General features: G+C 42.3%; 1 protein-coding gene across 1 annotated transcript; it reads left to right on the top strand.

Annotated features, from left to right (window-relative positions):
* Positions 1–3827: 3827 nt before the first annotated feature.
* LOC124307972 (cilia- and flagella-associated protein 161) lies at positions 3828–5198 on the top strand. Its single transcript, XM_046770223.1, has 4 exons — positions 3828–3884; positions 4011–4394; positions 4689–4882; positions 4954–5198. The coding sequence occupies exons 1-4, from the start codon at positions 3828–3830 to the stop codon at positions 5156–5158; spliced, it is 840 nt and encodes a 279-aa protein (XP_046626179.1). The 3' UTR covers positions 5159–5198.
* Positions 5199–16767: the final 11569 nt, after the last annotated feature.

Raw genomic sequence — 16767 nt, 5'->3', positions numbered from 1 at the left:
TCACCGAAATCAATTTTAAATCATTTAAAAAGAGTCCCCACATTTTTTCAGATTCTTACAGCAAGTCTGAGATAGCCTGCATTGTGATCGAAGTTGCTTATGGAAATGAGAAAAACTTTTTTTCGCACTATATATTTCATCGTGAAAGTAATAATGTTCCAAAAAATCTGTAACTGCGAGGTTTTAGTGAGATAAAAGCTCTTTGAAAATCCAAACGTACACATTTTGCATACATCGCAGACAAAAATATCGCCGCGGGAAGATTTCGCTGACCAATAAGATTGTATTATTTGGCGTATGTGCAGTTATAGATTTTCAAGTTTCAAGAGATTTTCCCGGTATATAGAGTTCGGTGGTAAACTTAGGCCGATGGGCTCAAGAAATTCTTTATCTCTTGTTTACCGATTTTTTTGCTATCGCACATCCAATGGGAAACTTTTTAACTAACAATGACAAACGGACGACTGTCGAAGCGGAAAGCTTCGCACGTGGGTTTAGAGTAAAATTTAGCAAAATGTGGAAGTGGAGACGTAATGCGATCGAGTACCTGTTAACGGAATTAAATAAATAGTATTCATTTTTCTACAATTTCGGAGCCAATACTGCTTTATAGTCTAGCTTTATCAGTTTGCAAGATCCCATCTTTGCACTTTTAAATTCTCGGGGACTAAGTTTAAGGCTTACAAATATGAAGCTCAATGCGCAGAGACGCGGGGATTTGTCGGCTTTTGATTCTGATTCGAAAATGAACTTAACAAATACATATGAGTACCGAAATCCAGTGAAAAAAATAATTATTTCAATGAAAAGATGTTTTCTTGTCTAATTTTCATTGGCTATATTTTGTCGCACCAACTAAAACCAAATGCAATGCGACGTGGCTGGAGCATGACTGTAGCGTTTTCACCTAGAGAACTAACGATAAGCTACAAGCGCAATTCTTCCCACGTACCACTTATGTACTACTCTGCATCGCATTGGTTGTACGGTATGTGAACAGTCTGTCCAATCACTGAAATATTTGTAGTATAACCGGGCTGCCATTTGCTGGAGCGAAGCAGAACCTTTGATGAGTGGGTAAAGGGACTGGGTCCGAGAACTGGGGGGGGTGATGGTCTGAAGGGGATAGCACTGATCCATAACCATGGACTCATGCACGGGGAGCCTCTCCCAGCGGAGCTGAAGCGAAAGACGGAAGGGGAATCAGCGCCGTCAGCCATATTACTGAGCTAAATAGATATAGATATACATATACAGTTAAATAGATATACATATGAATATCACGGATATATATAAGCGTTTACGGCTTGCAGGAAATTTTTTCCGACCCCCAAATAAGGCCCATTCTAATGTACACACACGGGAGGATACAAAGAACGGATTTTACTCAGAATTGCACCTCTTTTTCTATAGTTTCGAGTAGAATCTGTTCTTTTTCTTCTCTCCGTGTAGGTGAAATGGTGATCAGTTGACCGGTGAAAGAGCGGGTCTAATTTTTGACAAGTATTGAACACACGCATCAAAGTCACGTTGAAAAAATATATTTAAATGCACACTTGGTGCACACTGAAATTGTTTCTTTTTTTGGCAACTAGATGTCATCACCAAAGTGGTCAGTTCCCAATGGCCAAGCGATGCTACTGACCATCATGGTTCACGCCTTTGTGTAACCCGCCGATATTTTTAACCCCTTACGCGGCAAGACCAATTTTGCCCATAGGGCCCGAAATGCGGGGAAAAAAAGTCTTCAGATTTTCACGAAATTTGGAACTCGGGGGTTTTTGGGGTTGCTGATTACGATTCTGCCCTAAAAATTTCGAAATTTAAAATGGCTGATCCAATATGGCGGCCAAAAGTGCAAAAATCCATTTGAATTTCATGAAATTTGGTACTCGTGGGTTTTTGGGGTCGCTGATTACGATTCTATCCTCAAAATTTCGCAATTAAGATTGCAGATCCAATATGACGGTTGAGAATGTAAAAATTCATTCGAATTGGATGAAACTGCTCTCAAAATGCACTAATTAAAAATTTTGAAGTTATTGAGGTCGCTGATTATGAAACTGTACTCAGAAATCATAAAGTGACATTAAGTCGAACGGTGAGGATAATGAATAAATGCAAAGCATTCGACATTTTGATTGACAACTGCCAAAGAAACAACACATAGTCCTCTGAAAACATCACCCAATTTTTGTTGGTAATCGTTTTGACTGATTCTTATCACCGTCGGTAGGATACACATAATTCTCCTCAGCCGTTTATGGCGGTGGTCACAGAAGAATATAATATTGAAAGAAGATATGAGTAGTTCTATTTTGTGTTAGAAACTGTTTTTCGTTCTGAAAAAAATTACGCTAAGCTAAGTAATACCTACGTGAAACAAACGATAGTTGTTCTGGTCTTGAAAAACTTGTTGTAATTTGACGTATTGGATATAATTGAGGTATGATGTGTAACACCAAGTCACCACTGAATGTTACAGTTTCGCAGTGAGGTGAATGGATTGTTTTTGAATGTCCAAATATAACTGAGACATGGGAGTGCGTTCTATTGATACTTTGTAATGCACAGTGGCTTGTTCTAACAGACCCGTTAAATTTTTTGCTTCCATTACCCTGTCGATGTAATCAGCGACCTCGAAAACCCCTGAGTGCCAAATTTCATGAAAATTGATTGACTGAATCACGAAATGATCGATGTGCGCTATATGACGTCATTGCCGCGTAAGGGGTTAAACAAGACGAGGACTACACGTGCGATGCAATCATGTCGTTGTTACTTATATCTTGTGTGTACATGGACGTGCAGATACGTACGCTACAATTAGCAATAATCTTTGAAATACATATCACACTGTGGCTGCTATATATTTTCACAGTGGCGGGAGCATAGATTTGTAAAATTTGAATGCATTTCTTTCCTTCACTCACGGCCGACTGTAGAAATATCTGATTCATTTGGTATTGAACAATGAATTCATGTATACAGTATAGGATCAATAAAATCGATGTGGTTATCTAAATTGCTGTGTTCAAAACTGCTTTGATTGTACTTACATGCCTATAAAATAGAGTTCGTATCTTGCGTATAAAATCTTAGGGGAGAGATTGAGATGGTTAACTAAATCAAATAGGCCGTTGATAATGGCAGTTTTTGAAATAGGCGTTTCATAATAAGACCCTATAATGATTCTGTAGTTGAAATTTCTGGAATTACAACAAATGCTGACCTGGGCTGGTCTAGAATTTTACCAATAATTTTATACCATGCCCCTGACCTCTAACACGATGCAGAAACGCACGGTTCGAATGGAACTGCTTTATCGGCGGAGTTTCGATAGCGACAATCCCTCTTACTCCCGCAGTCAGCGTCTATTGTTGTCCTAACACAGCTTCGACTGCAGGTAAAATAGATTTTTTCAGTCCTCGTTGTTGCATCTGCTAATAAGAACATCGATAAGAATGGTACTACATGTGGTAGGTAACTGAACACATCGCTTCCATTTGCGCGATGCTCGGTGCCAGGGATAGATGGCAGGTCCCCGATTGTAGCGAGTGGGAAAATTTATGAAATACGAACGATGAATCTAACGATGTTTGAAAAAATTACATGCGCATGAAGTATGTTAGAAATACATGAACTAGAATTTCCCGTTCAAATCAATGAATAACCTTGCATACGAGTGGGGAAAGTACAATACTGATGCTAATTTGATTTAAATTTAATCCTGATCAGTTTTCATGTAATTGTGTTGGGACAGATATTCTGTTCGATTCTTAAGTCACGTATACTTTTCAGGCAGAATAAATTCTTCATCTTAAAAAATGTACAGTTCAAACGTGCGGTGTGGAAATTGGACTGAGAATATTGCTCTTTCGGAGGTATAAGTTAAGCGTTTGCAAATTTCATCCTATGTACCATCAACGACAGATAATAGAAGGGCCTCGTTTCCGTCGTATTAACGGGCCAGCACAAAGAATCTTTTAATCGATGATTTTTTTTTTCAGGAGAAGTTAAAATTATACGTAATGAAGCGGGACCGAGAAGACCTTCTGGTGCAGCACACGAGAAAAGTCTTTGCGAACGTATTCCGCGAGGTGCAGTTGGCAGAACCTGGCGATTTCATAACGTTTGGTAGCTGTGTCCAACTTCAGGCACCCGACATGCCGGGTTTCCCACCTAGAAGCAAGTACAGTAATTACGGTGTCGTTCTCGCCGGTACGATGAACCAACGCGACATCGATACTGCTCATCACTTTCTCGACGGTTGTTCACTCGTTTGCTCACCAGTCCTGATACCTTGCGTCCGAAATACGTTCGTCATCAGACCCGCCGATTGCCATCATCGCGAAGGCGACAATCTTATGTTCGATCAAGCATTCCTTTTGCAGGTAATCCTCAGGTAACAATTTTTCATCGAATCATTTTGGAAAGTGAATAAAAAGCTTCCATTGAAGATCGGATATTGATTAGAAAGACAATTAAGTAAGGGGAGATTGTGTCCTCCGGACTGACTTTTGCTAATGTAATTCAATCTCCGGTCTAACGGCATGAAAATGTGTGTTCAAAACGAAAGGTTCGACATTTTCTAATCAATGGAATCGATTTAATAAGTTCATTACTACTAATCAACCTGTTTGGTCACTACTAATTAGCTAATCGTCGTTTTTACCACTTCCCAATAGCTGATAGAGTCTGGTCGCGAACCTCTGTACGTAAGGGCAGAGACTCCTACAGTTAGCTCAGCTCATGGTCCCATGGAGCACAACCCAGTGATGTTGAGCAACAATCCAGACTGTTACGCCAAGTGGAAGGTTCTCTACTGGGACCCTAACATGAGGTTCGAGACTGCGGGCGCACCATTTCCACCCTCGACCAGGTTAGTTGTTGAAAAGCCGTGGTAATTCAAGTAGTATTTACTTAATTTTTAACACAAAATTTAATTTCCAGGGTGGTCATCTGTCACGTAATGACCGGGCTTTGTCTGGCCGTTGAATACTGTCAATGGTACTTGACCATATTTGGACCCGATTGCGGCGTCTCGGTTCACACGTATGCCGATGTCCACAGGCGAGAAACCGCCGAGTGCCTTTGGATGTTCGTCACCGAGAAATCTTCATCGGAAAACACCGAATGTCCTGCTGGTTCAGGTTAACGAAACATGTACTCGAGATGAGATGAAAAAGCTTCTGGAATTATAAACGGTGTACATGATGGGCATAAAATGACTTTATCGTAAACTTGTTGTTGTTTAAGGGAATCGGTACAATCTGCATGCTTGGAATGCGACGTGTTCTTTCTTCTTCCTAGGTCTGTAGGATCGCAGCGATCGTTGCAGGATGCGGGTAATTAGTTAGCCGGCCATGTTAAGGCCGGCCTGTAAGTATGTAATAAATGGTTTATTGGTACCATATAATCAGGTAATTAAGAGAGAAAAAAAATACGTCAAAGCTCGCGCGTGTCCTGCAGCCAACGGCGGTATAATTACATTAACGAGCTTACACTTAAGAATTTATGGTTAACCAATGAATGATACTAATTTTTTCCTCCCCCTTTGCTCCGCACGGAAACCAATGACGATAACGTCGTCTCCCGGCGTCCCGATTCCTTATCGCGAGGGTTACTTTCGGCCAATAGTCGAAAGAATTATCCGTTCACGAATCACGAACAGCACTCCACCGACAATAAACACATAAATAACTGCGCCGCTGGCCAAAGTCAGGAGCCGGTGCAGGTGGCGTCCTCAGTTCTTAATTACTTGCTGCAGCCAGCAACCCCGGGTACCACTCAAGTTTTGTCCTCGTCAAGGTTGATTGCTCGTTCAGCTTTATTGCTGGTAACACAACAGCCCCCGCACCTCATAGTCATCGAGGGTAGGTAACTACGCTCACTGGTAATTAGTTACGTGACTATTATACGGGGCGAGATTTTCAATTGGAAATTTCAGAGGACACTCGACGCTCCCGATCCATGGCAAGTACGTATACCTACTGAATTAGTGTCGAGTGGTAATTCGATCGTATTATTAAATTTAATTTCCAAGTATATGGAAAAGGAGGAATAATGTGGAGGGGAGAGAAAATTCAGTAATCTATATACAAAGATCTTTATACAAAGGGCTCGGTGAATTTTTAACGATCTTTGGTTAAGGATAAAAGTTAAGAGAAGAGAATGGAAAGTGGAAAAAAAATCTCCAGCAATGTTCAATTTATCTAATCGTGTCAATCATTTTTAGAGCGTTTGCAAAAAAAGAAAATGGTTACGACTTGCTGTTTTGATCTTTTTTTTCTCATAAATATTTATTGAAGGAAGAAAGTTGTATCTAGTCAACATACGACCGTTTGCCTTTATATTTTCAAACGCTTGATTTCAGTTGAATTAAAAAAAAATTATACACCCTTTTACCACCAAAATCGCATTTCTGATGACCAACTTTATATATACTTTATATCATTAGTCACGCAATATATCAACAATTTGAGAAAAGGTTTCATGATTAAAGCGTTCAAGATATTTAAACTCTGGTACTTTTAATCCATATCTAATGATTTTGGGCTTATTTTTTTATCATAAAGGTTTCCAGAAGTCTTTTAAAACGTTTTTTACAAATACTTATTTCCAGATTGGATAAAAAAAAGGATCTGTGTAAGTACGGTACAACAGATACATTAGACGTTGGACAGCAGTTACATTTGTGGGTTATAACTACATGTATACTATTAAATTTCTTGAGTGTTTTTAGTTAACTTGTATGTATCGGTCAGCGAGAAAATGAAGTGAAAAACATTGTAATAAGATCAATAAGACTTGACTTCAATAATTGTGAACTTTCTAATTATGAAACCTTTTCTAAAATTGTTGATATATCGGATGCAGGTGTTATTGGAATCCGGTCAGAATCTTTTAAATGACGTAGTAGGTAGGGCTGTTCGAATGGTGGTCGAATCGAATCTAATAGAATATATGAGTATCCTAATAGCCCAAATAATTCGAAAAGCTAGAATGATTCGAATAGTTTTAAAAATCATAATCGTTAGAATTATTCAAATTAATCGCTTGTTCGACAATTTACAGTCCCTAGAAATCACTGAATGATGTTTCACGCTAAACACAATAACAGTACGAGTAGGTTAATAACGATTTCATCATTAGTTACGGAGGTCAGTATAACAGTTAAACTAAAAATTGAATTATTCGAAACGTTTGAATTAATTGAAAAATTTGAACTAATCGACCAAGTCTAAAATCGAGTCAAATCATTCGTGACCTCGAATTATTCGCATATCCCTAACAGTAGGAACGTTGTTTCATTAGCGTTCTCCATAATTGGCTGTAAATTCTTCAAACGGGTAATTTTTATTTTATCCATTGATCCTTAATTGAAAATTCCGCAACTAGGATGATGACCTCCTCCTTGTTCGACGAGTCGGGCGCGTCCCGTTCAGCTCGAGGAGTAAGCGAGAAAGAGATGAACAGGGTGAGACCGAGGCGAAGACGCCGGGCGTCGTCACTCGTCCATCTTACTTATCAACTCTTCAGCCTCTAGCCAGCCGCACCCCCGCCACCTTAGAGCTATACCACCTTCAACGAAATCTCGGGAAGCAGGCGTCGACCATCCAGCCGTATACGTCCGACGAGCCAACCACTTTACATATTTAAATCCGGTCGTTTATATTGTCTGTCAAGCTTACGAGCAAATTGGATAGCCTTAATTTAACTTTTAAATCTAACCCCGCGTCACTAGATTTCTCGGATTGGCTACATTTGTTACATTTGTTTGGGGGTTCCCCGGGGGACGAGAAAACGGGAGCCGAGGATCGCGCCGCGGCCTCGCCGCAGCAAATGCCTCGCGGTTTAACCGTGCGACGCACTATCGCAGACCCTCGCCTCCTATAAAATCCCGCGATACGATCTCGCTCGTCTCACGCTTTTGCAGCCTCTCGGTGCAGCTTTGAAAATTTTTTACCTCGCGCCGCTCTAAACGGGGGAACTTTTCGCAAGGGGTGATCCAACTATTCCGCACTTCATCGAACAGCGGCGATCATGCGGCTGAAAAGCTGAGTGCGTCGGGCCGGGTGCCAAAAAATTGGCCAACCGCATCCGGGAGCGGAAAGTGGAACCCGGAGACGCGAGACTCGCACGGTTTGGCCGACGGCCTCTGGAACTACGAAGAAATACTGCAAACCTCGCGAGCTCGTAATCTAATAAGCGTTGAAAGGCGCATTAGCCAAAATTTACTTAGAGAGTGTAAGGGAGCGGAGAGTGGCCATCGGGGGTGGGCGACACTCGGTCGCTGTATCCTGACGAAAGTACCGCGGTAATTCACACTTGCCGCGACGTTAACACGACGTTGGGGAAACTTTATCGAGCCAATTTGCAAAATTGTAAACCACAAGGTTGCGCTGCCTCGCAACACCGAGAACTTCCCAGCTGATACATTACCCAGCGTTTGAAAATTTTCCCCATACTTTCCGGAAACTCTGAAGAATCTGCAGTCGTATATTACCTAAGGTCTCCGCTGAGCAAGGTCCTTCGCTTCCGTATTATTACATACAGAGATACGTCTGCGCGAGGTATCGGTTAGCCATTCCAGCTGTATACAGGCTATTCCCGAGGGAGCCTCGCGGTATTTCGGTCGCCTATCATCCTGTTTTACGGGTGTCAATAACTGTCGGTAAAGCTCGGTAATACAAAGTTGGAATTTACCGCCGGTCTTCCATGCTGCGAATCCGTTCACGTTATGCCGAAGAATCGTTCGATCTCGCGTTATTTCATGTATATAAATATAAGAGTGAAATTACTATAATAGTCCGATTATTATTCTAGTCGGTACTCGGGAATTGCTGGGCAAACAAATTTTATGAAAGCAAAAAAAAAACAAAAAAATTTACTCCTCCGCAGCGATAGCTGAAGATATTCATATTTTTGATGACGGGCGCGTTACACGCACAATTACTTTCGGTTATATCACGTTGAATGCTCACGGTCTCATCCTTATCCCCAAACCCGTACAGTGAGTGGTCCTAAGCAGAAGAAGCATGGAAGTTGCATCCTGCCGTTTGTTAACTCTCATCTCATAATTAATCACGGGATTTTGAGCGACAGCAAAGACCGTTCCAAATCCGCTTGACCCGGACGAGATATTATTATATAAGGCAGGAAATATCTTCGTTGAAACTTGTTTGCGGCTACCAGTTCGTCGGTCTCGTTCAGGTATACACATAACGTTTCAAGACTGTGAGGTAGGTACATCCGCAAGTTTCGACAATGCAGCGCAATCTCGAGTTAATCGAGCTTTAAAAAATCACGCGTCCAATACTCGCCGCAGGGATAATTTTCCGTCAGCGAGAAAAGAGACGGCATGCAATATGTTCGGCGGGATAAGATCCCGCAGACGCGAACCGTGGAGGAAAGGAATGAATCCACATCGACGCAGGTACGAGTATGATTTAATGGTATCCCGCATGTGTCGAATAGCGGGGTTTTCCCTAAAGTATCCAATTTTATATTCTGAAAACGGACGAACGAGCTGATCCCATAAGCCCTCCCGGGTCCCGCCGCTGGAAGGAGTGGAGAGGAGATGAGAGGAGGTGAGAGGAGAGGAGATGAGAGGAGAGGAGAGGAGAGGAGAGGAGAGGAGAGTTGCTGCGGATTCACGCGGGCATCGGAGAACCGCGTGGTCATCGATATCACTGATACATCGCCGATACGTCGTCGGGAACATCGGGAGCAGCATCCGTCGGTGATTGATCACCGGTCACGTCGCCCCTGCAGAGCTGCATAGCTGCCACCGGCTCCAAGTAGCCGCATGTCGTGGATGCCGAGCCGGCAGCTACGAACGAACACGGAAACCGCGGATACAGGTATCCGTTCCGCCAGTTTCGTAACGATTCTGCAGATCCAGGTGCGCTGATGCAGCCGCTTAATCATTCGCTGCAGGCTGGATAGCATAGATTCAAACTAGACAGACGCGTCTCCGAGGAAGGATTAGATCGAGTTTACACAGTAATCGCTTTCTGCGACATGAGCGTGGCAACGGAAAATGAAAGGTTTATTTTTAACTCGTAAAATTGCGTGGTGATTCTTTTACCCTTTGTGTCTGATCGTTAATTCTAATCGTACTATACCTACGTGATTTGGGTGAAATTTTCACCAATCGGTACAAAATTAATACAAATACAGTGGATTGTTTCAGATGAAATTTGCAAAAACTTGTTTCAGTTTCGAAACCATACTATAAAAAATGTATTGGAATATTTCTGACAATGAAAGCACGCGCTTTACCTACGATGGAATATAAGGCTAGATATCAGATCCAACGTCAGATCGATTTACAGCGATTTCACAAAATCCAACTCATCGCATATCCATATACGTGAACAAATCCGCGTAGGATTGCGACATATTGCGGGACAAAAATCGGATACCGAGGATAACGCTGCGAGTGCAATAAAACTCGGACTGAGAATTCGGTTTTAACATCCCTGTGAAGGACTTAGCGGGGGTATAATGGGTGTTTGAAAAAAGCGAGCCAATTATACCGTGCCGTGTCGTAATTACTCGCTCTGTAGTTAACGGCACAACGACGTGTTGGTAATAATTTTTTTTGAAAAGGGACGTAGGTACGTACTCGCCTCGTCTTCCTTTTCCACGGGAAACCTTTATAGGTCCATATAACTCGGCATACAAAAGTTACCCCGTAGTCACACGGTGTCTTATAGATCGGGTTGTGCGGAGAAGCTGGCGACGCGACGCTAAGTTGACGTGGACGATCCTACGTGGAGGACCTCCGTCGGGTCAACGAGCATATATCCCATGTGGATGTATAAACGTCCGTGGAAACTGTGAAAAATATCAAGACGCCTCGAGTGTCCGTCGTATATTATATCTGACCGGGGGTTGAGGGCGAACGGTCGAAAAAAGGCGGGGGTGAGCGGCGCTTCATTGAGGCTGACAGACGTTGTAAAACATTGGGAACACGTAAGCTGACCATTACTCTTAACACCATTGGAAAAAGAGATGAAATAAATAAAAACAACAACGACGTTACAAATGTACACGCATGTCCAACGCGTCCATATAACCTCTATATTATACCACGCGTATCTATGCTCGTATTTTACACATGTGTATATTATTTTATACGGCAGTCATACGTCATTTGCATCACAGCAGGGGCAGATCTCGAATTACGATATCGTGTATTGGTAATAACCGTGTGAGACCAGGTATCCGACCATGGTCACCATAAAACTGATAGCAAAGGTACTCGTTTCTATTGACAATGAAATTCCGCCTCCCGCGCTTAATCGGATGTTCAGTGTGTGTGTGAGAGAGAGAGCGCGAGAGCGCGAGAGAAAGAAAGAAAACGGTATATTGTATCAATTTTCCACGCTGCGGATATTATGTGTATATGATGGGTGTGTAAGTATTGCCGGTTACCGTGATGCCGAGAATATCGTTCCGCGAGAAAGGGAGGAATAAAAAAAAAAATTCTGTTACATTTTAATATTGACTTTATAGAGGAAGATATTGCCGCATGTGTTACCTAACCGAGTCGAGTTGCGGTGGGAGTGATACGTTATGGTTATGTAGATATACATATATACATAGAGATACTTTCATATATACTGTTATACATACACGAGGCACATCCGTAGAAAATACGGAACGGCGAAAGATATAAGCGATGGAATAATTTACAGCATTTATTTCCTCCGTCATTGCATATCCGTCGCACATCCGGTTACCGACCACCGCGAGGACGCCCAAGTTTCGCTTGTCCGTGTATAGGTATACGGATGAAATCTCCGAAAATAGAAGATTCAAGTCTGCAGAAGCACTTTCCCTTATCCTAATACCCGCAGCGTTGTTTATCATCGATACAACATCCGCAGCGGGGTCCGCGGGGCGTAGCGCAAAAGTATGGAAGTCGAATCTGCAGGGATGAATGCGAGGGCTAAAAGCTATACTGCCTAGGTGAGGAAGAGAAGCGGGGGTTTAGAAGGAGGGAAAAACCCTGGCACGGCGAGGAGGAAGATCCGGAGGCGATGGTGGCAACTGGCTTGTGTCCGGTCCACGACTTGTCCCGGCATTACCATATCATTGAAACTTGTAAGAATTCAATTTGTACGGCACACGTGGCCTCGGTTTGGGATGGGACGAGATGAAGGGATATTTGCAGATGGTGCCTTTCCCCGGGGGCGTTAGGATGGGGACCCGGCCTGGACGGACCGGCTGAAATCGCGCAACCTCGATCGGCGAACACCGACGATCAGGAGTCCGATTTGTCAGGGTTCATTCCCAGGTGGGAATCTCCATGGGATACCGGAAGCGCGCTGTGAAAACTGTGGAAAGAGTGAAAACAGGAAAGTGGGTGCCACCGCAGGAATTTGGTGTTTTAAAATCGATGCGAAATTTAAGCTCGACCACGATGTATGCTTTCGGAATAAATCGTGTGTCACGCGAAAGGTGGGTGCATTGTTTTGTAAAGTAAATTTCTTTTCCCTCCCTCCCCCAGTTCACCTGAATCAAGTCAATTTTTTTCTCAATCATCGCAGCGTGTATCTCACGGAAATGAATTTACGATCGAAACAGCGTTGATGTATGTATACACGCCACTTTACGCTCGGTTCCCTGCGGTCGTTTTTTTCTTTCTTATTTTTTTCCTCGTGTTTGATCCTCGAAAGGCGACGGTTAATAGGCACAGCTGTTAAAATTAAAGAACCTAATCCAACGATTTTATGCCCGATCATTAGGCGATGATCATAAGCTTGCGTATAGATATAATACTAATTCATCGGTTATAAGTCGTGTTACGGTGTTACACACGTGAACTCGGAGTGTCTCCGGCTACAACGATTGTTGGACGGTTGTCATGCCGTTTCTTCTCTCGTTTTCTCGACTTTACTTACGCGTCGAGACAGTTCATCAAAAGTATCCCGGCCTGCGGTGTAAGAGTGCAATTAACCTCAAACGATCAGCTGACCTCTTAGTTCAGCGCCATATTGCTTAATCAAGCCCGCGCATTTCGAATTGTAATGTGACCGGGTCGAGGTATCGAAGGGTAAGAGAAAAAAGTGGAGGAGTATTGGTAGGTCAGAGGAACAAGTTAATAATAAGTAGAATTTCTCCGTTTTATTTATTACGCGGTGGGTATAAGGTGGAGTAGGACCCGAAATGAAAATATACAAGATATTCGGCGACAGGTGCAACCACCATAAAACGGTTCTATATCCGTACGCCGCACGGGATAATAGAAAGCACTATAAAGCAGTATAAATCCGGTTGGATATTGAATGGTTGCTATTCCGTGGCCTCGTAGGTGTACGCTAAGGTAGTGTACACGGGTATCCGTCACACGTGCACAGCTCCACACGACGTTTGCACACACGCCTGTGTATATAAAGCTAAAATTGGTTTAGACTACGGATAGCGATAAGGTATGTATCTGCCCTATCGAAACCCATTATTATAATCTCTCGGAGTCTGCCCGTGCGATCCTTACAATCACGATACGCATTTTCCGAGAGAGGGAGAGAGAGAGAGAGAGAGAGATGAGAAACCACCTTCTGCGCCGAATGGTTTCGCGTCTGGCTTTACGGCTTTAAAATATTGAGCCGGCACGTATGGTTTTCATTCGTACATCATGCTAATATCGACTGTATCATTTCTTAGAAAGCGTATAGGTAGAATTGATATCAGTAGAGAGGATCACGATATTCGGGATTAATAGGTGAAATAAGATTCTTCATTTCACGAAGGACGAAAAGTTTATTTCGAGGATGAGCTGGTTGGTGTAACAACAAATTCTGACAAATTACACAATTGCCGCGGTGATGCTTTGCCGGATAGGTGGGTAGGTGTACATACCTCGTACTCAGAGACAACGGCATAACAAGGCTGCATTTATATGGATAACAAGGCTTAGGCATCTCAAGATCTCATTAGGAAACGCAAATCCGTGCGATTGCGAGAGCTGCTGGCGGCGAGGCGGCGTGTATAGCTTCGAGTTCCCGAGTTTGCCCCGCAAGGCATTTAGCATATTTAACCCTGCAATTCAAGCAATCCAACTCCGGATCCAGGTTCTGATTAAGCGAGCGCGTCGACACGCGACCTGATTTATAAAGCGAGTAACTTTCCACCGTCCGTGGTTGCGTGTAATGTCGCGTATATACGTAGAAATGCGGAGAGTATCGGTGCGGATGAAACATATTCGGGCGCGTATGGGCGATCGCAATAAACGTTATTCGATTACGTCGAATTGCAGCTAGAGTTTTTCGTGACCCCGCGAAACAACGCAATATGTTTCGGCAGTACTGAGCGCAGATATTTCTCGCGGAAAGTCATAAAACCGCGTAGAAATGAAAATTCGTAGTCTTCTCGGAGAGCGTGAGGTAAGGTGTGTGTGTGTGTGTGTGTGTGTTTGTGTGTGAGTGCGTGTATCACACCTACGTATGTATCGTACAGACGCTTGTACGGAAGGGTGGCGAAGTACCGGCGTCTCCTGGATCGCCCGCTGGGTCTATAAAGCAGATCCATATGTATACGTGTGCGGCCATAAGTCAAGCATAAAACTTGTTATTTATTGGACGGTTGGACAGCTCGAAAGAGACGTTTTCTTTTCAATAACGAGCTATTCTGGTAATAAAAGGATACAATTAAAAATCACGTCGGACGAATCTTCCCTTCGCTCTGCGGCTATACGCGTTATATGTTTTTCCGTCCCGAGGATGTTCGGTACATCTGTGTTCGTTTCGAATCAAATTTCATGATTTCTCATTCGCTTTGTACTGTCCGCATATCGAAACGGACCTGCCAATTCGACGCCTTGAAGATATAAAACAAAACTAGAAAATATACTTGAGTTGATTTACTTTTCACACACCATTACAAACTGTCGTTCATCACGTAGAGAAAGGAAAAAATATTTCTCTGATCCAAAGAAATGTTAATTGATTCGATGAAAAAGTAGACGTAACAATAATTTGGATTAACGAAACATTTTTTTTCTCATATTTCATCACCGTATTCTGTAAATTCAACAATTATTTTTTGTGTGTTAGACTCCTTTACGAGAGAATAATGAATTATTACCACATTGAGTAGTAAATTGTCAATACCAAGCTTTGAAACATGTTTTATTTAATTCGCCTGTATATTTGTGTACCTAAACTTTCAAACATATGAATAAAACCTTTTACTTATACCGAATTCCCATATCGTTATACAGTAGACACAGAGAATATGTCAAACATTTTTTAGAGTTTCATGAAATAAACCAAGGCTGCATAATCTATGTTTAACGTATCTGGTAATATTTCACTCCGTTTTCGATGAATATCAAAATAATATATTTTTACGCAAACTACTCTAATTCAAATGCATATTCCAGAATAAAAATGATCCCCAATTTGTGTACTCATACTTTCATTACGTTGGTGGTTGCTACAATTCCTAATTTTCCAGCCCTTGACCGAAACGAAACAAAACGAAACGAAATTCAAGCAAACCTGCCTTAACGCAGGGCAATCTAACCTTACCCGACCTAACCTTACATCACACCGATAATTTACAACCCATTTACAGAGGCGCCTGTTGAGTTTCATACGTTTATTTATGATAAGGACCAAGTAAAGTCGTGACATTAAATTTGTCCGCCTTTTGTCATACGCGGTTGTTAAATTGCCGCATATATAATTCCGTATATACAACAACCAATAATAATAGCTATTATACGAATTGCACGTGGGGGTCATTTTAAAGTTTCAGAGTTCCCGACGTGATATATCAAAAGTGCCTCAAACCCCGACTCTCGACTATATATTTTACGATAAAATTGCCTCGCGTGGTCTTCACGAATTTAATATTCGACCGCTCTCCTAATCTATACTTAATTCTTCTTCCGCGGCGTTCCTTGCATTAATCGCCTCACGATACTAATTTTCTCGGTGCTAAAAATCAGCACTAAAATTCGTCACGAAGCTTCGAAATACTCGTAACGAGTCTCCGTGCATATTCGTCGAAAGATTTCTTCCTTTCCCTGCCTCCTTCTCCTTCTCAGTGTACAAAACTTGGCAATCGTTCTGCACGAAGTGCCAAAGTTTCGCCATCGAAGAGTATAAAACTGTCAGCAGAAAACAGCGTGGAAGACACGGAGAGTCGACGCCGGGAAAGGGGACGATAAAGGTGTAGAGTATGAAACGAGGAACGAAGGGCTGAATAAGGAGGGCGAATAAATGGAGCAGGACGATACACATAAAGCAGCCGTATGACGGGCAATCTAACCGGATAGCCGAGGCACGTATCGCGCATACAATTTGTTCCGTGGTTGGAATATGCGAACATCACGTAGGTATACCACCTACCATCCACCACCCTCATAGGCGTCTTCTTGACTTGTTTCTCGACGTCATATTCGGCAGCTACAATCGGCGAAACCAATTCCCGATCGAATATACATACACATCTTGGCCGAAGAAACGTATTTCAGGGTTCGTACGCTTTTTGGAATCTCAAATTCTCTGACTTTTCCCGGTACTTAGGCATGAAAATAGCATTTTTCCAGTAAACTTTCAAAAAATATGTCACCGATTAATCAACATTTTTTTTACATATCAATACTAATTATCGTGTACCTAGTAACTATCTTACTGTCTGACTACCGGTTTACAAACAATAATAGCCTGCGATTTTCCTGAGAAAAGAACGAAAGAAGTTTTGATATATTAAGTAATACACATATAGAATGCATGAAGTGGTGCG

Source organism: Neodiprion virginianus, chromosome 6 (assembly GCF_021901495.1).
Source record: "Neodiprion virginianus isolate iyNeoVirg1 chromosome 6, iyNeoVirg1.1, whole genome shotgun sequence".
Classification (NCBI taxonomy): Eukaryota; Metazoa; Arthropoda; class Insecta; order Hymenoptera; family Diprionidae; genus Neodiprion; species Neodiprion virginianus.
The sequence above is the reverse complement of the archived record's forward strand: the minus strand, read 5'-3'. Positions and strand labels throughout refer to the sequence as shown.